This window comes from Leucoraja erinacea, chromosome 43 (genome assembly GCF_028641065.1).
Source record: "Leucoraja erinacea ecotype New England chromosome 43, Leri_hhj_1, whole genome shotgun sequence".
In the NCBI taxonomy this organism is placed as follows: domain Eukaryota; kingdom Metazoa; phylum Chordata; class Chondrichthyes; order Rajiformes; family Rajidae; genus Leucoraja; species Leucoraja erinaceus.
The window spans coordinates 173,916-199,735 of record NC_073419.1 but is presented as its reverse complement, the minus strand read 5'-3'; the positions used below and the strand labels follow the sequence as shown (position 1 = coordinate 199,735).

General features: G+C 48.7%; 1 protein-coding gene across 3 annotated transcripts in view; it reads right to left on the bottom strand.

Moving 5' to 3' along the window:
- setd2 (SET domain containing 2, histone lysine methyltransferase) overlaps nucleotides 1-25,820 on the bottom strand; it is a 125,492-nt gene that overhangs the window by 32,127 nt on the left and 67,545 nt on the right. For all 3 annotated transcript variants that reach the window (XM_055664695.1, XM_055664696.1, XM_055664697.1), the window contains exons 9-14: nucleotides 21,591-21,688; nucleotides 20,719-20,854; nucleotides 20,401-20,535; nucleotides 12,604-12,732; nucleotides 5,494-6,132; nucleotides 3,267-3,321 (exon numbers count right to left, since the gene is read on the bottom strand). In XM_055664695.1, coding sequence (XP_055520670.1) covers nucleotides 3,267-3,321; nucleotides 5,494-6,132; nucleotides 12,604-12,732; nucleotides 20,401-20,535; nucleotides 20,719-20,854; nucleotides 21,591-21,688 — 1,192 coding nt within the window. The remainder of the gene's footprint in view (nucleotides 1-3,266; nucleotides 3,322-5,493; nucleotides 6,133-12,603; nucleotides 12,733-20,400; nucleotides 20,536-20,718; nucleotides 20,855-21,590; nucleotides 21,689-25,820) is intronic.

The window sequence follows — 25,820 nt, the reverse complement described above, 5'->3', positions numbered from 1 at the left end:
GCATAAATATGATGGGCCGATTGGCTTCTTCTCAGGCCCGGTTGAGATGTAATCAGATTATAGATCTGGGGGGGGGGGGGGGGGGGGGGGGGGGGGGGGGGGGGGGGGGGGAGTCCAGAATCAGGGGGCACAGTTTATGAATAAGGGGTAAGCCATTTAGAACGGAAACGTTGTGAGTCTGTGGAATTTTCTGCCTCAGAGGGCGGTGGAGGCTGGTTCTCTGGATACTTTCACGAGAGAGCTAGATAGGGCTCTTAAAGATAGCGGATATGGGGAGAAGGTAGAAACGGGGTACTGAATGTGGACAATCAGCCATGATCACATTGAATGGCGGTGCTGGCTTGAAGGGCCGAATGCCCTCCTCCTGCACCTGTTGTCTATAGATCAGTTTAGCACAGGAACAGGTTGGTAGGAACTCAGCCGCTCAGGCAGCAACTCTGGACTCATTTCAGGTCAGAACACTGCTTCAGTCTGAAGGCCAGAGGAAGGATTCTGACCCAAAACATCAGCTATTCTTTTCTCCAGAGACGCTGCCAGACCTGCCGAATTACTCCAGCATTTACTGTCTGTCTTCTGAATAAACCAACATCTGCAGTTCCTTCCTACACAGGACCAGGCCATTCGGCCCATAATGTCTGTGCTGAACATGATGCCAAGATACACCAATCTCATCCAATAGGCAATAGACAATAGGTGCAGGAGAAGGCCATTCGGCCCTTCGAGCCATATCGGGGTACAACTGCAGAACCCGTAGAAGGAGCCCGGTGAGACCACACCATGGAGTATTGTGAGCAGTTTTAGTCTCCTAATTTGAGGATGAGAGGACCTCTTTGCAGAAGGACCTCTTTGCTCCTATACTCAACCCTCTCATGATGAAGGCCAACATGCCATTCGCTTTCTTCACTTCCTGTTGTACCAGCATACCGCTGGGTTGGAAGCTGCCCAAGCAATTGATGAGATGATGTTCCTCCAACTTGCGTTTGCCCTCAACGCTCAGACCAATGAAGTTAAGCGTACAGTGCGCATTAAATAGAAAACTAGACGTCCGAAAAAAGGAAATATAAAAAGGGTCCTAATTGATTAATTGTTTGAAAGGGGAAGTACATATACACAGGAACCAAGTAGCACAAGATTCTATGCTTCCAAATGTAGTGGAGAAACAAATAAATTGCAAGATGGACATAAAAAAATTTTGGTTTCGCCATGTAGAAATTACAGCTGTGTTTTAACATAGTCCCCCCATTTCAGGGCACCATCATGTTTAGGACACAGCAATGTCATGTAAATGAAAGTAGTCATGTTTAGTATTTTGTTGCATATCCTTTGCTTGCAATGACTGCTTGAAGTCTGCGATTCATGGACATCACCAGTTGCTGGGTGTCTTCTCTGGTGATGCTCTGCCAGGCCTGTATTGCAGCCATCTTTAGCTTATGCTTGTTTTGGGGGCTAGTCTCCTTCGGTTTTCTCTTCAGCATATAAAAGGCATGCTCAATTGGGTTCAGATCGGGTGATTGACTTGGCCACTCAAGAATTGACCATTGTTTAGCTTTGAAAAACTCCTTTGTTGCTGTAGCAGTATGTTTGGGATCATTGTCTTGCTGTAGAATGAACCGCCGGCTAATGAGTTTTGAGGCATTTGTTTGAACTTGAACAGATAGGATGTGTCTATACACTTCAGAATTCATTCTGCTACTACCATCAGCAGTTGTATCATCAATGAAGATAAGTGAGCCAGTACCTTCAGCAGCCATACATGCCCAGGCCATAACACCCTCACCACCGTGTTTCATAGATGAGGTGGTATGCTTTGGATCTTGGGCAGTTCCTTCTCTCCTCCATATGTTGCTCTTGCCATCACTCTGATATAAGTTAATCTGCGTCTCATCTGTCCACAAGAACTTTTTCCAGAACTGTGGTTGCTCTTTTAAGTACTTCTTGGCAAACTGTAACCTGGCCATCCTATTTTTGCGAATAACCAGTGGTTTGCATCCTGCAGTGTAGCCTCTGTATTTCTGTTCATGAAGTCTTCTGCGGACAGTGCTCATTGACTCCTGAAGAGTGTTTCTGATCTGTCGGACAGGTGTTTGGGGATTTTTCTTTATTATGGAGAGAAGTCTGTCATCAGCTGTGGAGGTCTTCCTTGGCCTGCCAGTCCCTTTGTGATTAGTAAGCTCACCAGTGCTCTCTTTCTTCTTAATGACATTCCAAACAGTTAATTTTGATAAGCCTAAGGTTTGACTGATGTCCCTAACAGTTTTATTCTTGTTTCTCAGTCTCATAATGGCTTCTTTGACTTTCATGGCACAACTTTGGTCCTCATGTTGATAGACAGCAATAAAAGTTCCCAAAGGTGATGGAAAGACTGGAGGAAAGACTAGGTGCTGAGAGCTCTCTTATACCTGCGTTAAGTAGTCAATCAAACACACCTGAGCAATTACAAATGCCTGTGAAGTCATATGTCCCAAACATTATGGTGCCCTGAAATGGGGGGGGACTATGTATAAACACAGCTGTAATTTCTACATGGTGAAACCAAAATGTATAAAAATGCCCTTTAATAAAATCTGACAATGTGCACTTTAACCACATGTGATTTTTTTTCATTACAAATCTCAAATTGTGGAGTACAGAGGCAAATAAATAAATAAATGACGGGTCTTTGTCCCAAACTTTATGGAGGGCACTGAGACTTCTGCAAAGCCAAACTCCAAGCTGCTTGCCACTTTCTCCCATCTCAGGAATTGATCCCACTTTTATACATACAGCAATAGAGAGAGTACAGAGGAGATTTACTAGAATGTTGCCTGGGTTTCAGCACCTAAGTTACAGAGAAAGGTTCAACAAGTTAGGTCTTTATTCTTTGGAGCGCAGAAGGTTAAGGGGGGGACTTGATAGAGGTCTTTAAAATGATGAGAGGGATAGACAGAGTTGACGTGGATAAACTTTTTCAATTGAGAGTATGGAAGATTCAAACAAGAGGACATGACTTGAGAATTATGGGATAAACGTTTAGGGGTAACATGACGGGGAACTTCTTTACTCAGAGAGTGGTGGCTGTGTGGAATGAGCTTCCAGTGGAAGTGGTGGAGGCAGGTTCGTTTTTATTGTTTAAAAATAAATTGGATAGGTATATGGACGGGAAAGGAATGGAGGGTTATGGTGTGAGTGCAGATAGATGGGACTAGGGGTGAATAAGTGTTCGGCACGGACTAGAAGGGCCGAGATGGCCTGTTTCCGTGCTATAATTGTTATATGGTTATACGCACCAATACTTTCTCTTTCTGTTTGGCTTCTGTCCTTCTTGGGAATTCTGTACACCTCCTGATGAACGAAGATTGCACAATTAGACACCAGCATTTACAATCAAACGTTCACATCTCCAGTTCCCTCACACACTGCAAGTCACCAGGCTCATGGCATGAGCTCATGACATTGGGATTGAGGATCCGTTATCGCTAGGGGCGGCACAGCGCCAGAGACCCGGGTTCGATCCCGACAACGGGTGCTGTCTGTAAGGAGTGTGTACGTTCTCCCCGTGACCGCGTGGGTTTCCTCCTGCATTCCAAAGATGTGTGGGTTTGTAGGTGAATTGGCTTCTGTAAATAAGGATAGAAGGCTGGTTGGCATGGACCCGGTGGGCCGAAGGGCCTGTTTTCACGCTGTATCTCTAAAGTCTAAAAGGACACCCATGTTAGACTCCTATTTGTTGACTACTGCTTCACCTTCAACACCATAAATCCTATCCAAACCTATCTCCAATCTCTTGGACATAGGTAGACAAAAGTGCTGGAGAAACGCAGCGGGTGCAGCAGCATCTGTGGAGCGAAGGAAATAGGCAACGTTTCGGCCTGAAACGTTGCCTATTTCCTTCGCTCCATAGATGCTGCTGTACCCGCTGAGTTTCTCCAGGACTTTTGTCTACCTTCGATTCTCCAGCGTCTGCAGTTCCTTCTTAAACTCTTGGACATAGGAATCAACTTTACTCTAAACGTCTAATTTATCATCGTCACGTGTACCGGGGTTTTTCAGTTTAGTTGAGAGATACAGGGTGGAAACAGGCCCCTTGGCCCAAGTCCACGCTGACCAACGAACACCCATAAACAAGTTCTACCCTACGCTCTGGGGACAATTTACAGAAGCATATTCAACCGCAAACCTGCACGCCTTTGGGAAGTGGGAGCAAACTGGAGCACCCGGAGAAAACTCACACTGGATCTCTAAACTAAACTAAATCAGATGGAAGTCAGAGTTGGAATACATGAGTCTTCTTCAGTTTGGAAGAATGGAACTTGTGGAGCACCCCTGAAGATTATTCAAGGTCTCTCATTATTAACTATTGATATTAATGACCTGGAAAGTGAGGTATCCAAACCTGCTGAACCATAACAATAGACAATAGGTGCAGGAGGTGGCCATTCGGCCCTTCGAGCCAGCACCGCCATTCAATGTGATCATGACTGATCATCCACAATCAGTACCCCGTTCCTGCCTTCTCCCCATGTCTCCTGACTCCGCTAGCCCCACTAGTGGAAACATCCTCTTCACATCCACTTCATCCAGGCTTTTCACTATTTAATAAGTTTCAATGATGTATCCCCTTATCCTTTTGAAGAATTTATCAATCTCTGCCTTAAAAATATCCATTGCTGGTGCCACAGGTAGGCAAATGGCCTATTGGCCTTCATTGTAAGGGAAATGGAGTTTAGGAATAGGAAGAATTCTTGCAACTGAACAGTTCACACCTGGAGTTCTTTGGTTTAGTTTAGAGATTCAGCGTGGAACTAGGCCCTTCAGCCCAGTGAGTTCATGTTGGCCATTGATCACCCGTTCACACCAGTTCTGTGTTATCCCACTTTCTCATCCCCAGACTAGAGAACATTTAGAGGTCAATTATCCCACAAACCCGTTTGTCTTTGGCATGTGGAAGGAAACCGGAGGCCCCAAAGCAAACCCACAAGGTCACAAAGTTGGAGCTCCCGCAACGCGACTTCTCCAGCCCGTGTCGCGGGGTTGGAACGACCCGGAGCGGGGACGTACATCGCCCGGCACGGATCCACTCTAGGATCTTTGCACCTGGGGCTTGGATATCGGGAGAGACATGGAGAACAGGGGAGAGAAAAGACTTTGCCTTCCATCATGGATGGATGTTTGTGTGAATTAAATTGTGTGTATGTCTAGGAAATTGTCTTTGTTTGTATGGCTGTGGAAACAGAATTTCGTTTGAGCCTCACTGGGGCTCAAATGACAATAAATTGTATTGTATTGTATTGTATTGTACATGGAGAAGGTAAATCTCCACAAAGACAGCACCCACAGTCAGGATCGAACCGGGATCTCTGGCGCTGTGAGGCAGCAACTCTACCGCAGTGCCACAGAGCCGCCCAAATCTGCTGTATGATTTTAGCTGTAGCTAGGTAGATGTGACAATAAAGTATATTTGATCATTGATTGATTATTGATGAAGAGTGGACTCTGCCCTCTCCCAACAGCTACCTTCAGGTCCTTCCAGACGTCAAGCAGCTTTGTGGCCAGCTCGCTCACGTCCTCCATCTTGCACGACTGCTCCTGGCTGCGTTCGCTCTCCACGTCGGACACGCCTTCCTCCTCGTCCTGCGAGGGAGTCTCTGCCACGGCCCCCTCCTCCAGCTTGCTGCCGATGGCGGCTTTCACCGCCGCGTCCTGCGGTTCCGTCTCGTCGGCCGCCGCCTCGCTCGGCACCGCCTCCTCCTCGTCAGCGGCGGGGGCGGCGAGGCCCGGCGATGGCTCCACCGTCACCGCCGTCGCCGTCGCCTCCTCCTTTGCCTCCTTCACCTCGACCTCCCCGTCGGAGGCTTTGCTGGTGTCCGACAGCCCGCTGTCCATGCTGTTCTCGCTCATGATCTTCAGCCGCCGCATGACCAGCTTCTTGGGCGTGTCCGCCTCGGCCTCGCCGCTCTGCTTCAGCCCGGAGGACTCCTGCGTGTTGAGCGGCGTCTGGGCGCGCGACGTGTTCTCGCTGGAGTAGCCGTCGGCCTCGCTGACCTGCGGAGCGGACACCTTGGTCTGGGCCCAGCGCTGAATGATGGGCAGCAGCTTGCTCTCCTCCAGCATGTTCTTGGTGGCAATCGGCAACAGCTCCAGAGTCCTCATCATCTGCAAAGGCAAAAACGGTTCACCGCTCAAAACCAGGTATCCTCTCTGTGTCTCACTACACTGAGCCCGTGGGCTGAACGGGCGTTGGAAATGGCGCCAAACCATGTGTGTGTTAATATGCAAAAATAATCTGGCTGTGCAGTTGCAGGTGTGACAAATAAAACACCACTGAACAATTCTACATTCTGTCTGTTTTTCCCTTTGACCTGCCTGCCTGCTGCACTTATGCACAGTTTGACTGTACTTGTTCATGACAGCTGTCCAAGATGGTGCCCAACCCAGGCGACTCTCACTCCGCGTGTCGTTCACAGGCATGGGTCTACAATCATGCATTACACTAATGCCCCTGTCCCACTTAGGAAACCTGAACGGAAACCTCTGGTGACCATGCGCCCCACCCAAGGTTTCCATGAGTTGCCAGAGGTTTTGGTCACTTGCCTGGAAAGCCTCAACCGAAGCGTGACCTGCATCTACTGACCACAGATCCGACCGCACACACACACACACACACACACACACACACACACACATCGCCAAGGTGGGGGGCCAGGGACAGCAGAGGAGCGCTGTCTGCGCGATGAAGAGGAAGGTAAACGGCTGCCACAGAGCACGGTAAGTCCTTTAGAGAGCTCGGGAGGTAGGGAGAGAAGGGGAAAGAAGGGGAGAGAAGGGGAGAGAGATGGGGAGAGAGCAGGGGGAGAGAGCAGGGGGGGGAGAGGGGGGAGGGGGGGAGAGGAGGAGGGGAGAGGGAGAGAGGAGGGAGAGAGGGGGGGGAGAGGGGGGGAGAGGAGAGGGGGGAGAGAGCGGGGGGAGAGGAGAGGGAGGGGGGGAGAGGAGGGGGAGAGGAGAGAGGGAGAGGAGAGGGAGGGAGAGAGAGGGGGAGGGGAGGGGGGGGGAGTAGCTGGTACCGAGAAAATGTTTGAGTGATCTTTGCTGGTGGATTGGGGGGGGGGGGGAGAGGGGATGGGGGGGGGGGAGAGGGGAGGGGGGGGAGAGGGGGAGGGGGAGAGGGGGGAGGGGGGGGGAGGGGAGAGAGGAGGGGGGAGAGAGGGGGGGGAGAGAGAGGGGGGGGGAGGAGAGAGAGGGGGAAGGAGAGGGAGGGGAGGGGGGGAGGGGAGGGGGGGGGGGGGCGGGGGGGGAGGAGAGTTTGTGACTCTCTCTGTCCCCCCACAGATGACTGTAGAGGATGTTGTGGACCCCACGACGTGTGTGTGTCGAACAAACGATGGAAAACTGCTCGAGGGTGAGGAGAGAGAGGAGAGGAGGGGGAGGAGAGGCAGGGGGGAGGGGGGGGAGAGAGAGGGGGGGGGGAGAGGGAGGGGGAGGAGGGGGGGAGGGGAGGAGCGGAGAGAGAGGGGGGAGAGGGGAGAGGAGAGGGAGAGGGGGGGAGGAGAGAGGGGGAGAGAGGAGGGAGAGAGAGAGGGAGGGGGAGGTAGCAGGAGAGGAGAGGGGAGAGAGGGAGAGGGTGGGGGAGGGGAGAGAGTGGGGAGAGAGGGGGGAGAAGAGAGAGGGGGAGAGAGGGAGAGGAGAGAGAGAGAGGGGGAGAGAGAGGGAGAGAGAGGGAGAGGGAGAGAGAGAGGGGGGAGAGAGAGAGAGGAGAGAGAGAGAGGGGGAGAGAGAGAGAGGGGGGGAGAGAGAGAGGGGAGAGAGAGAGAGGGGGAGAGAGAGAGAGGGAGAGGGAGAGAGAGAGGAGGGGGAGAGAGAGAGCAGGGGGGAGAGAGAGGGGGGGGGAGGGAGTGGAGCGGATAGGGACGGGGATAGAGGAAGGGGGAGGGGGAGGGGAGGGGGGGGGGAGGGGGGGGGGGAGAGAGAGAGAGGGGGAGAGAGGGGGGGGAGAGAGAAGGAGAGAGAGAGGAGGGGGGAGAGAGAGGGGAGGAGAGAGGAGAGAGGAGAGAAGGGGAGGGGGAGGGAGAGGGGGGGAGAGGAGGGGAGAGGAGAGAAGAGGAGAGGAGAGGAGGGAGGGAGAGAGAGGAGGAGGGGGAGAGAGGAGGGGGGAGGAGGGAGGAGGGGAGGGGAGAGAGAGGGGGGGGAGTGAGAGAGGGGAGAGAGAGAAGGGAGAGGAGGGGAGAGAGAGAAGGGAGAGGAGGGAGGGAGGGAGAGAGGGGAGAGAGAGGGGGAGCGAGAAGGGGAGAGGGGGGGGGGGGGGACGGGGAGAGAGAGGGGAGAGAGGGGGGGAGAGGAGAGGAGAGAGCAGAGGGGGGAGAGAGGGGGGAGAGAGGAAGGGGAGAGAGAGAGAGGGGAGAGGGGGGGAGAGAGGGGGGGGGGGGAGAGAGAGCAGGGGGGAGAGAGGGGGAGAGAGGGAGAGAGGGAGGGGGGGGAGGAGGGAGGAGGAGGGGGAGAGGAGGAGGGAGGGGGAGAGGGGAGGAGAGGGAGAGAGAGGAGGGGGAGAGAGAGCAGAGAGAGAGGAGGGCAGGAGGGAGGAGGGGGGGGGGAGGAGGGGAGGAGGGGAGAGAGAGGGAGAGGGAGGGGGGAGAGAGAGAGGGGGGAGGAGAGGAGGGAGGAGAGAAGGGAGAGAGAGAGGGGGGGAGGAGGAGGGGGGAAAGAGAGGGAGGGGGGGGGAGAGAGAGAGAGGGAGGGGAGGAGAGGGAGAGAGGGGGGGGGAGAGAGAGGGGGGAGGAAGGGGAAGAGGGAGGGAGGGGGAGAGAGAGAGGGGGGAGAGAGAGGGAGAGGGGAGGGAGAGGGAGAGAGCAGGGGGGGGAGAGGAAGGGGAGAGGAGCAGGGGGGAGAGAGAGGAGGGGGAGAGCAGGGGGGGAGAGAGGGAGGGGGGAGGGAAGGGAGGGGAGAGAGGGAGAGAGTGGGGGGGGGGGAGGGGGGGTGGGGAGAGGGGCGGAGAGAGAGGGGGAGAGAGAGGGGGGGAGAGAGCAGGGGGGGGAGAGAGCAGGGGAGAGAGAGAGCAGGGGGGAGAGAGAGCAGGGGAGAGAGCAGTGAGAGAGAGAGAGCAGGGAGAGAGGGGCAGAAGGGGAAGGCGGGAAGAAAAGGGTAGGGAGAGGGGAGGGAAGGAGAGAGCAGGGGGGAGAGAGGGGGGGAGGGGGAGAGAGAGAGGGGGGAGAGAAGGGGGAGAGAGAAGGGGGGAGAGAAGGGGGAGAGCAGGGAGGGTTTAAAAGTAATCGCAGGAACATAGAAGCCTCGACTACGCGGAAACCACTTTCCGCCGGGGAGAGTAACCAAAACCTCCAGGAACCGCACGGAAACCTCAGGTGGGGCGCAAGGTCTCCAGAGGTTTCCGTTCAGGTTTCCTAAGTGGGACAGGGGAATTACTCCACTCTTTTAACCCTGTATTCCTACAGCAGCATTTTTTACCTTCACCTCTCATCGCTCGTTATTCACGTTACTCTCTTTATCATGTATCTATCTGTACACCGTGGACGGCTCGATTGGAATCATGTATTGTCTTTCCGCTGACTGGTTAGCACGCAACAAAAGCTTTTCACTGTACCTCGGTACACGTGACAATAAGCTAAACCTGGTCCATCATGGTTAGTGAGCTCTCCGCTATTGAAGGGATTCAGAGAAGGCGCTGCCTCAGAAAGCAGCCAAATTGAACAAAGACCCACAACACCCTGGCCACGCTCTCATCTCGTTCCTGACAAAAAGAGAAGAAAGTACAGGAGTCTGAAAACCATGAACACCTAATTCACGAACAGCCACTTCCCAGCAAACTATCAGGCTCTTGAACACCGGACAACACCAAGTTCAACTATGTTTTTTTATTAATCATGTAAGTATGTAAATATGTAACCTCAACTGTGCACTAGGCCTGGAAAAGAGTGGATGTGGACAGGATGTTTCATCTAGTGGGACAGTTTAGGACCAGAGGGCACAGCCTCAGAATCAAAGGGCATACCTTTAGAAAGACGAAGAGGAATTTATTTAGCCAGAGGGTGGTGAATCCGTGGAATTTATTGCCACAGACGGCTGTGGAGGCCAAGTCAATGGATTAAAAAAAGTGAGATTCTTGATTAGTACAGGCGTCGAGGGTTATGGGGAGAAGGCAGGAGAAAGGGGTTGAGAGGGGGAGATAAGTCAGCCATGATGGAATAGCAGAGTAGACTTGATGGGCCGAATGGCCTAATTCGTCTCCTCCCATTTATGAACTTCCACGGACTGTCTTTGCACTAAGTACTTGTGCTAGTATTGGTTATTAACTTGTGGAATGTTTTTGTTTGTTATATAGTATCTATGTGTAATGTCTTGACAGGCCTGTGAAGCTGCTCCAAGTAAGAAGTTAATTATAGACAATATACAATAGGTGCAGGAGTAGGCCATTCGGCCCTTCGAGCCAGCACCACCATTCAATGTGATCATGGCTGATCATCCCCAATCAGTAACCCGTTCCTGCCTTCTCCCCATATCCCCTGACTCCACTATCCTTAACAGCCCTATCTAGCTCTCTCTTGAAAGTATCCAGAGAACCGGCCTCCACCTCCCTCCAAGGCAGAAAATTCCCCAGACTCACAACTCTGTGAGAAAAAGTGTTTCCTCAACTCCGTTCTAAATGGCTTACTCCTTATTCTTAAATCTGTGGCCCCTGGTTCTGGACTCCCCCAACATCGGGAACATGTTTCGATGTCGGCACGTATGACAATTAAAGGCTCTCGACTCTCTCTGCTGTAATGTGACTGGTTAGCACTCAAAACAACATTGTGTGTATGTGACAAGAATGTCATTGTTCTATCTGGGACATATGACCATAAAACACTCTTGACTCACGATAATAAACCGATATCTTTGGTTTTTTTCGAGGAGAAATACAGAGAGGGGCAGACAGACACAGAGAGAAATAGTCCATCCTCAAATCACTAGAATCAAGCGTTCATTTTTCCAGCACAGTGCTGGAGTAACTCAGCGGGTCAGGCAGCATATGTGGAGAACATGGATAGGTGATGTTTCACAGAGTGCTGGAGTATCTGAGCGGGTGTGGCAGTATCTGTGGAGCTGAAGGATCATAGAGTATCGTTGTCTATTTCCAGAAGGTTTGGTCCGAAACTGTTGCCTATTTCCTTAGCTGACGTATCAGATGTTGCTGTACCATAACTCAGTGGGTCAGGCAGCATCTGTGGAGAACATGGATAGGTGACGTTTCACAGAGTGCTGGAGTAACTCAGCGGGTCAAGCATCTGTGGAGATCATGGACAGGTGACGTTTCACAGAGTGCTGGATCTCAGCGGGTCAGGCAGAGAACATGGATAGGTGACGTTTCACAGAGTGCTGGAGTAACTCAGCGGGTCAGGCAGCATCTCAGAACATGGATAGGTGACGTCAGGCAGCATCGGGTGGAGAACATGGATAGGTGACGTTTCACAGAGTGCTGGAGTAACTCAGCGGGTCAGGCAGCATCTGTGGAGAACACGGATGCCCAGAGATGCTGCCTGATCTGCAGTTACTCCAGCACACAGTTGTTTTTTGTAAACCAGCATCTGCAGTTCCATGTTACTTCATTTTTCCAGCGCTGGGATACACTTTTTTTTTGAAATCCCAGTCCCCAAAGAACATCCCGATCAGCCATTTGACTTTTTCTGCGGTGATGTTGGAGCGCCAGCTGGTGGTGGAAGGCACATACTGCGGCACCAAGTCGTGGTCAAAAGACTTCACTCTGAACAAAGAACGACAAAGTGCTGGAGTAACGCAGCAGTTCAGGCAGCATCCCTGGATAACGTGGAGTTTCGGATCGGGACCTTCTCAGACTTGGTGCGGGGGGGGGGGGGGGGGGGGGGGGGGGGGGGGGGGGGGGGTTTTATGAGGGGGGGGGCACAACAAACACTGACAAGTAATAGCTGGATATAGGCAAGGGTGGGTTTTTGATAGGCAGATGGTCGGACAAGGGCCAGAGGCAACGAGACAAAAAGTGTGAGGTAAGGATAGAAGAGTAGAAAATTGTGAAGCCAGAGGATGGAATATTAGTGAAAAGGGACGAGGGGGAGGGGAAAAGGATAAATAGGTGAGGAGGAATTCCTTTAGTCACAGGGTGGTGAAACTGTGAAAGCTGTGTAAGAAGGCTGTGGAGGACAAGTCAATGGATATTTTTTAGGCAGATAAATAGGTTCTTGATTAGTACGGGTGACAGAGGTCATGGGGAGATGGCAGGAAAATTAGGTTAGGAGGGAGAGATGAATGGTGAAGTAGACTTGATGGGCTGAATGGCCTAATTCTGCTCCTATCACTACATGAAATTGAGGTGGGGCACGGGGAGAAGAAAGGATGGGTGGAGATGTTTGTGGCTTAGTTACCCAGCCTGGCTTTGTCCTGCCCCCACCTCTCTTCCAGCCCTTATCCCCACCCCCAATCAGTCTCAAGAAGGGTCCCAACCCGGAACGTCACCTATCCACGTTCTCCGGAAATTCTGCCTGACCCGCTGAGTTACCCCAGCAGTTTGTGTCCTTTATATTGTAAGTTCACATCTGCAGATCCTTGCGTCTCCATTTGACTCGGAACAATCCCAGCAGGAATGTAAGGCACCTTAGCACAACGTACTTCCGTCTGCAGCTTGATGTTATGGCTGGAATTCCCTCGGCTATCGCCCAGCTCTGTCATCCAGATCCACAGCAAGGACAATCCGTGATACTCCAGGAAGGACTTCAAGCAACTCTGCGAATGTGTGTTCTGCAAAATGAATACACGATGCAGAACTGTTTAGTTGCGAGATACAGCGGGAAAACAGGCCCTTCTGCCCACGGAGTCCGCGCCCACCAGCGATCCCCGCAAATTAACACGACCCAACACACACTAGGGACAATTTTACATTTATCCTTTGTCATTCAGACTTTTCAGTCTGAACGAAATTTCGTGCCTTGCAGTCATAACATAGAATAAAATAACAAAACACACAATAAACACAGATTTAACATCCACCACAGTGAGTCCAGGCCCTCCTCACTGTGATGGAAGACAAAAGTCTTAAAGTCCTGGTCTCTCCCCTCCTTCTTCTCCCTCTGCGTTGAGGCGATCCAGGCTTGCGATGTTGCGACCCCGCCGGGTGATGGTAAGTAAGTCCCGCGGCCGAATCCGAGCTCCGAAGATCTCAGAGAAAACCCACGCAGGTCACGGGGAGAACGTACAAACTCCGTACAGGCAAGCGCCCGTAGTCGGGATCAAACCCAGGTCTCTGGCACGGTGAGGCAGCAACTCTACCGCTGCTCCACCATGCCATCCACTAAAAAAATACCTCTACAGCCCATATAAATGTCAATGGTGGACACATAGTGCTGAAGTAACTCAATGGGTCAGGTCGAAGGCCCGACCCAAAAAGGTGTCTGAAGAGGGAGCCCGACTTGAAATGTCACCCCATCTTTTTTCTCCAGAGATATTGCCTGAGTTATACTCTCAGTCTGCCCTGTTGAATTACTCCAATATTTTGTGTCTACAAAATCTCAGTGGTGCTCTCTTTATCAAATCAAAAATTATCTTTAGGAACACACCAGAAGTGGCAATGTTAGCCAACTTTGTGTGACTTTTCTGCTGTTAGCTTATCCAAACTCGATGCTCAACATGCTTGTGAGATTTGAACTGGTATTCTGGGAAGTATTTTTAGGTGAATTCATTTCGAAAAGTGCTAACGAGCTGTCTTCTGGAGAAGGTACCTCCAGCGAGCTGTTGGAAAGACAGTCCAGGTATGGATCAAATGGCAAAGGTGGATAGAAAATTGGCTCCATGGAAGGAAGCAGAGGGTGATGGTGGAAGGTTGCTTCTTGGAATGGAGGCCTGTGACTAGCGGTGTGCCTCAGGGTTCGGTGCTGGGCCCGTTACTGTTTGTCATCTATAAGCATTGATTTGGATGAGAACGTACAGGGTAAGATTAGCAAGTTTGCAGATGATACAAAAGTGGGTGGGTTTTTTTGCAGATAGTGAAGATGGTTGTGAAAAATTGCAGCAGGATCTTGGTCAGTTGGTCAGGTGGGCTGAGGAATGCTAGAAATGTGAGGTATAGCTCTTTGGGAAGTCTAACATGGGCAGGACCTACACAGTGAATGGTTGGCTCTGGGGAGTGTTGTAGAGCAGAGGAGATCTAGGAGTGCAGGTGCATGGTTCCTTGAAGTTGGAGTCGCAGGTAGATAGGGTGGTCAAAAAGGCTTTTAGCACATTGGCCTTCATCAGTATTGTGTGTAGAAGTTTGGAGGTCATGTTGCAGTTGTGGAAGATGTCGGCGAGGCCACATTTAGAGCATTGTGTTCCGCTCTGGGCATCGTGTTATAGGAAAGATGTTGTCACGTTGGAAAGGCTACAGAGAACATTTACGAGGATTTTGCTTGGACTCGAGGTCTGAGCTGCAGGGGGAGGTTGAGTTGTTCGAATAGGCTGGGACTAAGCAGGAGGATGAGGGGTGAACTTATAGAGGTGTAGAAATTGTAATTGTAATTGTAATTGTAAATCTTTATTGTCATTTCCTGAGTATTCGCATACTCAGAGGAAACAAAAAAACGTTTCTCAACCAGTGTCCCTTCAGTTTTCGTTACAAAATAAATAGCAATTAAAATTAAAAATACATGTCATGAACAATTTAACCCTCTAATAACATTCAATAACATTCAACAGCCGTTCCGACCGGCAGCGGCACAACAGTGGCTCTGCTGCAGTGTGGGGTGTTTGTGCGCGATACTTGGCAGGGGGGAAAGTTCATTTAACAGTCTTATAGCCTGTGGGAAGAAGCTGAGGAGCATCCTGCTGGTTTTGCAGCTGATGCTCCTGTACCTCTTCCCAGATGGGAGGATGGTGAAAAAGTCATGTGATGGGTGGTAAGGGTCTTTGATGATGGAGATGGCTCTGTTGATGCATCTCTTCTTGTATATGTCCAGCAGGAAGGGGAGTGGAGCACCAATAATCCTGCTTGCGGTCCTCACTATCCTGTCCAGTTGGTGCCGTTCGTACGCCTTGCAGCTCCCGAACCAGGAACTATTCCATGAGAGGAATAGATCGGGTGGGGGAACCAAGGACCAGAGGACCTAGGTTTATGCTGAAGGGGAAAAGATTTAATGGGAATCTGAGGGATAACTTTTTCACACAAAGCGTGGAAAGGGTGTATGGAACAAGCTGCCAGAGGAAGCAGTTGAGGCAGGGTCTATCCCAACATTTAAGAAACAGTTGGACGGGTACATGGATAGGCCTGGTTTGGAGGGATATGGGGCAAAGGCAGGCAGGTGGGACTAGTGTAGATGGGCCATGTCGGCCGGTGTGGACGTTGGGTCTAAGGGCCTGTTTCCACGCTGCATCACTCTATGAAGTGTGATGTGGAGGGAACCTGCAGTTAATGATCTTCCCGAGTGCCAGCTTGGATGAAGGGTGTGCTGTACGTGCTACCCACAGCACCCATCGCCAAAGCGATACAAAGATACACACATACACCTAATCCACCACGCACATAATAGGCAGTCAGTGATCCTCCCCGGAAGGAGGTCTACTTAAATCTTAGCTCTGGCTAGACTGGAGCTTTCACCCATCCCGGAGCCCCACACCATCCAACCATGCTTCCACGATGGATATAGATATAGATAGAAAAGAAGATAGGTGCAGGAGGAGGCCATTTGGCCCTTCGAACCAGTACCGCCATTCATTGCGATCATGGCTGATCGTCCCCTATCAATAACCCGTGCCTGCCTTCTCCCCATATCCCGACTCCACTAGTCCCCAGAGCTCTATCTAACTCTTTCTTAAATCCATCCAGTGACTTGGCCTCCACTGCCCTCTGTGGCAGGGAATTCCACAAATTCACAACTCTCTGGGTGAAAACGTTTTTTTCTCACCTCAGTCTTAAATGACCTCCCCTTTATTCTAAGACTGTGGCCTCTGGTTCTGGACTCGCCCCACATTGGGAACATTTTTCCTGCATTTAGCTTGTCCATTCCTTTTATAATTTGATATGTTCCTACAAGATCTCCCCTCATCCTTCTAAACTCCAGTGAATACAAGCCTAGTCTTTTCAATCTTTCCTCATATGACAGTCCCGCCATCCCAGGGATCAATCTCATGAACCTGCGCTACCTACATGAACCTACGCTGCACTGCCTCATATCTTGGATATCAATGGATATTTTTAAGGCAAAGATAGATAGAATCTTGATTAGTATGGGTGTCAGGGGACATGGGGAGAAGGCAGGAGAATGGTGTTAAGAGGTGTTAATAGATCAGCCATAGGGGGATAGGCGATTCTGTGGACGCAGTCAGGAAACCCGGATGGTAGTTTGCCTCCCTGGTGCCAGGGTCAGGGATGTGTCTGAACGTGTCCAAGATATCCTGAAATGGGAGGGAGAGGAGCCTGAGGTTGTGGTACATATAGGTACCAACGACATAGGTAAAAAAAGAGAAGAGGTCCTGAAAGGAGAATTTAGGGAGTTAGGTAGAGAGTTAAGGAGAAGGACTGCAAAGGTAACAATCTCAGGATTACTGCCTGTGCCACGCGACAGTGAGAGTAGGAATGGAGCGAGTTGGAGGATAAATGAGTGGCTGAGGGACTGGTGCAGTGGGTATGGATTCAAGTTTCTGGATCATTGGGATTTATTTTGGGGAAGGTGCGACCTGTACAGAAAGGACGGGTTGCACTTGAACTCGAGGGGGACCAATATCCTGGCGGGGAAATTTGCAAAGGATACTGGGGAGTCTTTAAACTAGTATGGTTGGGGGGAGGGACTCAAATAGGGAAAGCTAGCAGTCAGTGTGTGAGGCAGGAGGCAGAGAATGGTAGCACTCTGACCCAAAATGTAGGGGAGAGAGAAGAAAAAGACAATAAACAGAGAATAAGAGAGGGTGGGTTTCTTAAATGTGCATATTTTAATGCTAGGAGCATTGTAAGAAAGGTGGATGAGCTTAGAGCCTGGATTGACACCTGGAAGTATGATGTTGTGGCGATCAGTGAAACATGGTTGCAGGAGGGCTGTGATTGGAAACTAAATATTCCAGGATTTCGTTGCTTTAGGTGTGATAGAATTGGAGGGGCAAGAGGTGGAGGTGTTGCATTGCTTGTCAGGGAAGATATTACAGCAGTGCTTTGGCAGGATAGATTAGAGGGCTCGTCTAGGGAGGCTATTTGGGTGGAACTGAGAAATGGGAAAGGGGTAGCAACACTTATAGGGGGGTATTATAGACCGCCTAATGGGGGAGCGAGAAAGAGCAAATATGTAAGGAGATAGCAGATATTAGTAGTAAGCACAAGGTAGTGATTGTGGGAGATTTCAATTTTCCACACATAGACTGGGAAACACATTCTGTAAATGGGCTGGATGGTTTGGAGTTTGTAAAATGTGTGCAGGATAGTTTTTTGCAGCAATACATAGAGGTACCTACTAGAGAAGGGGCGGTGCTGGACCTCCTGTTAGGAAATGAGACGGGTCAGGTGGCAGAGGTATGTGTTGAGGAACAGTTCGGGTCCAGTGATCACAATACCATTAGTTTCAATATAATTATGGAGAGGGTCAGAACTGGACCTAGGGTTGAGATTTTTGATTGGAGAAAGGCTAACTTTGAGGAGATGCGAAAGGATTTAAAAGGAGTGAATTGGGACATTTTGTTTTATGGGAAAGATGTGGAAGAGAAATGGAGGACATTTAAAGGTGAAATTTTAATAGTACAGAATCTTTATGTCCCTGTTCGGTTGAAAGGAAATAGTAAAAATTGGAAAGAGCCATGGTTTTCAAGGGAAATTGGACACTTGGTTCGGAAAAAGAGAGAGATCTACAATAATTATAGGCAGCATGGAGTAAATGAGGTGCTTGAGGAGTATAAAGAATGTAAAAAGAATCTTAAGAAAGAAATTAGAAAAGCTAAAAGAAGATATGAGGTTGCTTTGGCAAGTAAGGTGAAAGTAAATCCAAAGGGTTTCTACAGCTATATTAATAGCAAAAGGATAACGAGGGATAAAATTGGTCCATTAGAGAGTCAGAGTGGACAGCTATCTGCAGAGCCAAAAGAGATGGGGGAGATATTGAACAATTTCTTTTCTTCGGTATTCACCAAGGAGAAGGATATTGAATTATGTGAGGTAAGGGAAACAAGTAGAGTAGCTATGGAAACTATGAGATTCAAAGAAGAGGAAGTACTGACTCTTTTAAAAAATATAAAAGTAGATAAGTCTCCAGGTCTGGACAGGATATTTCCTAGGACATTGAGGGAAGTTAGTGTAGAAATAGCAGGGACTATGACAGAAATATTTCAAATGTCATTAGAAATGGGAATAGTGCCGGAGGATTGGCGTACTGTGCATGTTGTTCCATTGTTTAAAAAGGGTTGTAAGAGTAAACCTAGCAATTATAGACCTGTTAGTTTGACGTCAGTGGTGGGCAAATTAATGGAAAGGATACTTAGAGAGAATATATATAAGCATCTGGATAAACAGGGTCTGATTAGGAACAGTCAACATGGATTTGTGCCTGGAAGGTCATCTTTGACTAATCTTCTTGAATTTTTTGAAGAGGTTACTCGGGAAATTGATGAGGGTAAAGCAGTGGATGTTGTATACATGGACTTCAGTAAGGCCTTTGACAAGGTTCCTCATGGAAGGTTGGTTAAGAAGGTTCAATTGTTGGGTATTAATGGTGGAGTAGCAAGATGGATTCAACAGTGGCTGAATGGGATATGCCAGAGAGTAATGGTGGATGGCTGTTTGTCAGGTTGGAGGCAGGTGACTGGTGGGTGCCACAGGGATCTGTGCTGGGTCCACTGTTGTTTGTCATGTACATCAATGATCTGGATGATGGTGTGGTATATTGGATTAGTAAGTATGCAGATGATACTAAGATAGGTGGGGTTGTGGATAATGAAGTAGATTTTCAAAGTCCACAGAGAGATTTAGGCCAGTTGGAAGAGTGGGCTGAAAGATGGCAGATGGAGTTTAATGCTGATAAGTGTGAGGTGCTACATCTTGGCAGGACAAATCAAAATAGGACGTGCATGGTAAATGGTAGGGAATTGAGGAATGCTGTTGAACAGAGGGATCTGGGAATAACTGTGCACAGTTCCCTGAAGGTGGAATCTCATGTAGATAGGGTGGTAATGAAAGCTTTTGGTGTGCTGGCCTTTAGAAATCAGAGCATTGAGTATAGAAGCTGGGATGTAATGTTAAAATTGTACAAGGCATTGGTGAGGCCAATTCTGGAGTATGGTGTACAATTTTGGCTACCTAATTATAGGAAGGATGTGCAGTACAAGAATGCATAACGTTGCTACCAATTGACATGTCTTCTACGCACCTTACTTGACAGTGCATTCATTGCTATTTTTTTGTATACTTCTGTTTGAACGGCTGCTTCTGCGCTTAGCACCAGATGATGATGTAGGAGCCATTTTGGGAGCCTCCCTCTCCCTCCCTCGCTCTCTCTCCCTCCTTCCTCTCTTTCCCTCCCCCTCCCTCTCTCTCTCCTTCCTTTTTTTCCTCCCTCCCTCTCTTATTTCCTCCATCGCACTCCCTCCCTCCCCGAACAGTCTGTGACCCATAGCGCTGCGGCCATAGCGCTATGTGTAAAGGCAATAGCGCTCCAGCTGGTAGCGCTATAATTACAACCCATAGCGCTGTTCGTTTAAATTCCCATGCGTTAAACTGACAGCGCTGTTTAAACCTGTAGCGGGACAGGCAGATCAAAGTTTACAAAAAAATCATCCAGATCTTGAAATTTAAAATACTAATAGATTTAATCTGCTATAATTTCTAGAGTTACAGTATGACTTTTTATATCCTTGCATTTTATAAGCAGCAAGATGAAACAGGAAGTCGGGCCATATTTTATACAGCAAAACCGTACATCCGTATTATAGAAACTTACGAAATTCTTAAGGGGTTGGACAGGCTAGATGCAAGAAGATTGTTCCCGATGTTGGGGAAGTCCAGAACAAGGGGGAAGTCTTTTATGACCGATATGAGAAAAAAAAATGTTCACACAGAGAGTGGTGAATCTGTGGAATTCTCTGCCACAGAAGGTAGTTGAGGCCAGTTCATTGGCTATATTTAAGAGGGAGTTAGATGTGGCCCTTGTGGCTAATGGGATCAGGGGGTATGGAGAGAAGGCAGGTATGGGATACTGAGTTGGATGATCAGCCATGATCATATTGAATGGCGGTGCAGGCTCGAATGGCCGAATGGCCTACTCCTGCACCTATTTTCTATGTTTCTATGTATTCTTTTCGCATTTCCGTACAAAATATGGAAAATCCTTACTACTTGGTAGTTCTGGGATTGTCTTTCCGCTGGCTGAAGAGCATGTAACGGAAACTTTTCACTGCACCTCGGTACACGTGACAATAGACTAAACTGATAACAGATAACCTGGCGTTCCATGGCCTTCCCATTACCTGTATGATCTTGAGGCAGGTCAACTTCTGCTCCATTGTCTCGATGCGTACCATCAACCGGGTTAAGCTGAGCACTTGGTCCGAGTCACACAAGCCGTCGCCATTTTCCAAGAAGGCCTCCAGTTCTTCATCCACCTGACAAGCAAGCAGAAAGATGGAGGTTTGACCATTTGGTTTGGACAGCTATGAGGTCCCCCCCCCCCCCACCTCATCCTTCTAAACTCCAGCGAGTACAGGCCCAGTGCCGTCAAACGCTCATCACAATTTGCGGGCTGTACCTCTAAACTAGACCAAAGATGGATTTCACACAATGCTCACCGAGTCCTTCTTCCGGGACCGATCCTTATCCTTCAGCTTCACCTTGCCACCGGCGGCACGAATGCTGACCCGGTTCTCACCGCCAATGTAACCGCGGCAGTTCGCCGACCCACAGAAACATTTCTGAGCTTCCTTCCTGCGTTCGGTGAGATGACAGAAAAACTTAAGACAACTGGTGAAAAGTTAGGGTCCTTTATGCAATCATTGGTATTATCATGGCTAAGTCATCAGCAACCAGTCTGAAGAAGGATCCCGACCCGAAACGTCACTATTCGGAAGAAGACGCATAATGATGGAGTAACTCTTAAAGAAGTAAAGACATTTTAAAGAAGTGATTAGACGGGTACATGGATGGGACAGGTTTGGAGGGACATGGGCAAAATGCAGGTAAGTAGTAGTGTAGACGACACAAGGGGTGGTGGCGGTGGGTGTATGGAACAAGCTGCCAGAGGAGGTAGTTGCGGCAGGGACTATTCCAACATTCAAGAAACAGTTAGAGAGGTACATAGATAGGGCAGGTTTGGAGGGATATGGGTCAAACGCTGGCTGGTGGGACTAGTATGGCTGGAACATGTTGGCTGGTGTGAGCACGTTGGGCCGAAGGGCCTGTTTCCACACTGTATCACTCTACGACTCTGACACATCGGGTCAGGGAGCATCTCTGGAGAGATTGGATAGATGACGTTCTACATCTGTGGAAGAGGGTAATTAATCTACAAGTTAGTACGTCTTTGGGATGTGGGAGGAAAGCGGAGCACCTGAAGGAAACCTGCGCGGTCACAGGGAGAAGGTGCAAACTCCGCACACAGACAGCACCCGATGTGTCACCATGCTGCTCTAAAGTGAGGAAATGGCTTGCTGAAGAATCTTACCCATATCGCTGAAACTGGTAATCGAAGGTGAGCTCTGCACCAGCCGCGACTGTCTTGGTGGTAAAGAATCCAACCCGCAGTTGTCCATTCACCGTCCACTGTAAAGAAGAAAAACACATTCACAGCTTCTTTATAAAAAGTACCACTTTAGTTTAGTTTAGAGATACAGCGCGGAAGCAGGCCCTTCAGCCCATCGAGTCCGCGCCAACCAGCGATCCCAGCACACTAACACTATCCTATACACACACACACACTACGGATAATTGTTTTTACATTTAAACAAAGCTAATTAGCCTACACACATGTACGTCTCGGAGTGTGGGACGGTCTCGGAGAAAAGCCACACAGGTCGCGGGGAGAACGTACAATAGACAATAGGTGCAGGAGTAGGCCATTCGGCCCTTTGGGCCAGCACCACCTTTCAATGTGAGCACGGCTGATCATCCCCAATCAGTACCCCGTTCCTGCCTTCTCCCCATATCCCCTGACTCCACGATCTTTCAGAGCCCTATCTAGCTCTCTTTTGAAAGTATCCAGAGAACCGGCCTCCATCGCCCTCTGAGGCAGAGAATTCCACAGACTCACAACTCTCTGTGTGAAGAAGTGTTTCTTCGTCTCCGTTCTAAATGGCTTACTCCTTATTCTTAAACTGCGGCCCCTGGTTGACTACCTCAACATCGGGAACATGTTTCCTACGCTGCACTCCCTCAATAGCAAGAATGTCTTTCCTCAAATTAGGGGACCAAATCTGCACACAATACTCCAGGCGTGGTCTCACTAGGGCTCTGTACAACTGCAGAAGGACCTCTTTGCTCCTTTACTCCTCTTGTTATAAAGGCCAACATGCCATTTGCTTTCTACATTGCCTGCTGTACCTGCATGCTTACTTTCATTGACTGATGAACAAGGACCGCTAGATCCCGTTGTACTTCCCCTTTTCCCAACTTGACGCCATTTAGATAGTAATCTGCCTTCCTGTTTTTGCTACCAAAGTGGATAACCTCACATTTATCCACATTAAACTTCATCTGCCATGCATCTGCCCACTCCCCCAACCTGTTCAAGTCACCCTGCATTCTCATAGCATCCTCCTCACAGTTCACACTGCCACCTGGATGTTCCAGATTTCAAGTACATGGATAGGACAGGTTTGGAGGGATATGGACCAAAGGCAGGCAGGGACTAGTGCAGCTAGGACATGTTGGCTGGTATGGACAAGTTGGGCCGAAGGGCCTGTTTCCATACTATATCACTATCACCCTCTGACTCTTTCCCTCCATTGTACATTCCCTTCACTCATCTTCCTGCCCCATCTCACAGACATACAGTGCCCTCCATAATGTTTTGGACAAAGACACATCATTTATTTATTTGCCTTTTACTCCACAATTTGAGATTTTTAATGGAAAAAAAAAATCACATGTGGTTAAAATGCACATTGTCTCTGGGTGAAAAAGTTTTCCTCATCTCACTCCTAAGGGCCTACCCCTTATTCTTAAACTGTGACCCCTTGTTCTGGACTCCCCCACCATCGGGAACATTTTTCCTGCATCTAGCCTGTCCAATCCCTCAAGAATTTTATATGTTTCTATCAGATACCCTCTCATCCTTCTAAATTCCAAGGAATACAAGCATATGTCAGTCCCGCCAACCCAGGAATTAACCTGGTGAACCTAATCTGCACTCCCTCAATGGCAAGAATGTCGTTCCTCAAATTGGGAGACCAAAACTGCACACAATACTCCAGGTGTGGTCTCACCAGGGCCCTGTACAACAGCAGTAGGGCCTCCTTTCTCCTGTACGCAAATCCTCACCAATCTGACACCATTCAGATAATAATCTGCCTTCTTGTTTTTGCCATCAAAGTGGATAACCTCACATTTATCTGCATTAGACTGTATCTGCCATGCATCTGCCCACTCACCCAACCTATCCAAGTCACCCTGCAACCTTATTTCTTCTTCACAGCCATCAGGCTATTAAACACAACATCAAACAAGTTCTGAACAATAACAGTCTAATATTACTATTGCATTTTATCTGTTTATTTATTGTGTATGTATATGGTCTATGGTATATAGACACACTGAACCTTTATCTCCTGTTCTGTATTTATGCATACAATATTCTGTTGTGCTGCAGCAAGCAAGAATTTCATTGTCCTATAATATAATAATAACTTTTATTTATAGAGCACTTTAAAACAACCACAGTTGCAACAAAGTGCTGAACATGACTGATCATGGACAAGAAATTATTACATAACATTACAAACATTAAACGAAAGAGTAAAAACAATAAAAATTAAAAACATTAAAAGCACTAAAAACAGGAGCAAAGTCTCAAGCAGTGTCAAAAGCCAAGGAATATAAATGTGTTTTAATACTGGTTTTGAAGATGGACAGTGAGGGGGCCTGTCTGATGTGCAACGGCAGGGTGTTCCAGAGTGCTGGAGCAGCAACAGAGAAGGCTCTATCCCCTCTGAGCCTCCGACTAGACCTCGGTACCTCCAGGAGCAGCTGATCAGCTGACCTGAGGCACCGGGCAGGAGCGTATGGGTGGAGCAGTTCAGAGAGGTAAGGCGGGGCGAGCCCATTTAGAGATTTAAAAACAAATAAAATAATTAAAAAATGAACTCGAAAGTGCACCGGGAGCCAGTGGAGGGAGGCCAGAATTGGCGTTATGTGCTCCCTCTTTCGAGTTCCAGTTAAAAGGCGAGCGGCAGCATTTTGAACCAACTGGAGACGAGCCAGTGAAGATCGTGCAACTCCAAAGTAGAGTGCGTTACAGTAATCCAGCCTAGATGTAATAAAGGCATGGATTACTGTTTCAAAATGCTGCTGCTCGAGAACGAGCTTCACCTTTGCCAGCTTCCTTAGGTGAAAGAAGCTGGACTTAACCACTGCGCCTATTTGATGATCTAGTTTAAAATCACTGTCCATCTTAAAACCCAGGTTTAAAACTGTTGGCTTCACGTACCGTGCCAGTGGACCCAAGTCAACAAGGGGAGGTTCACGGCAGCCATTGGGGCCAAACAATATCACCTCTGTCTTATTTTCATTAAATCCTAGAAAGTTTAGGGCCATCCAGGACTTAATGTCCTCAAGACATGACAGAAGTGATTTGACAGAAAAGGCGTCTTCCTTCCTCAGCGGCATATATAATTGGCTATCATCGGCATAACAGTGAAAAGAGATGCCATGCTTTCTAAGAATGGAACCCAGAGGAAGTAGGTATAGTGAGAAAAGCAGGGGCCCTAAAATTGAGCCCTGTGGAACCCCATATGACAGAGGAGCGGAGGAGGATTCAAAACCAGCAAGGCTTACACACATGGTTCTGTCTGCCAGATAGGACCTGAACCATCCCAGGGCACTGCCACAAATGCCCACTAGGTGCTGTAACCGAGATATTAAGATACCATGATCCACTGTATCAAAGGCGGCAGATAGGTCCAGCAGGACAAGAACCACATAATTACCAGAATCATTTGCTAGGAGGATGTCGTTAAAAACCCTTAGCAAAGCTGACTCTGTGCTATGCATAGTTTTAAACCCAGACTGGAAAACCTCCCGAATATTATGCTCGTCCAGGAAGAGTTTTAGCTGAGCATAAACAACTTTCTCCATGATTTTAGAGATAAAAGGCAACTTGGAGATCGGTCTAAAATTGGCCAGAACAGTTTGATCCAGGCCAGGTTTCTTAAGTAGTGGTTGCACTACTGCATGTTTAAAACTCACGGGGACAACCCTAGAACACAAGCTGCTGTTGATAATGGCAAGAACCAACTGCCCTATACTGGGGAAAACCTCTTTAAAAAGATGAGGAGGGACAGCATCACAAGGGGAACCCGATGGCTTAATATGACTAACCACATCCTCTAAACACGACACAGGCACAAACTTATCCAATACCACCAGGCATGGGACAGAAACAGAGGGGTCAGAGGCAGGAGCTGAAATGAGAGCCCTTATGGAAACAGCCTTATTAATAAAAAAGTGCAGGAAGTCATTACACATTTCAGATGATGCTTCCAGGCTGACAGGCTGCGGGGCATTTAGAACAGAGTCGATGATTTTAAATAGCACACGTGGGTCGTGACACTTAGACACAATAATATTAGACAGGTATTCTCTTTTGGCCTCCTTAACAGTGTTCTGGTAATGACGCCAACAGTCCTTTAGAATTTGAAATGAAACCTGCAGCCTGTCCTTCTTCCACTTGCGTTCAGCT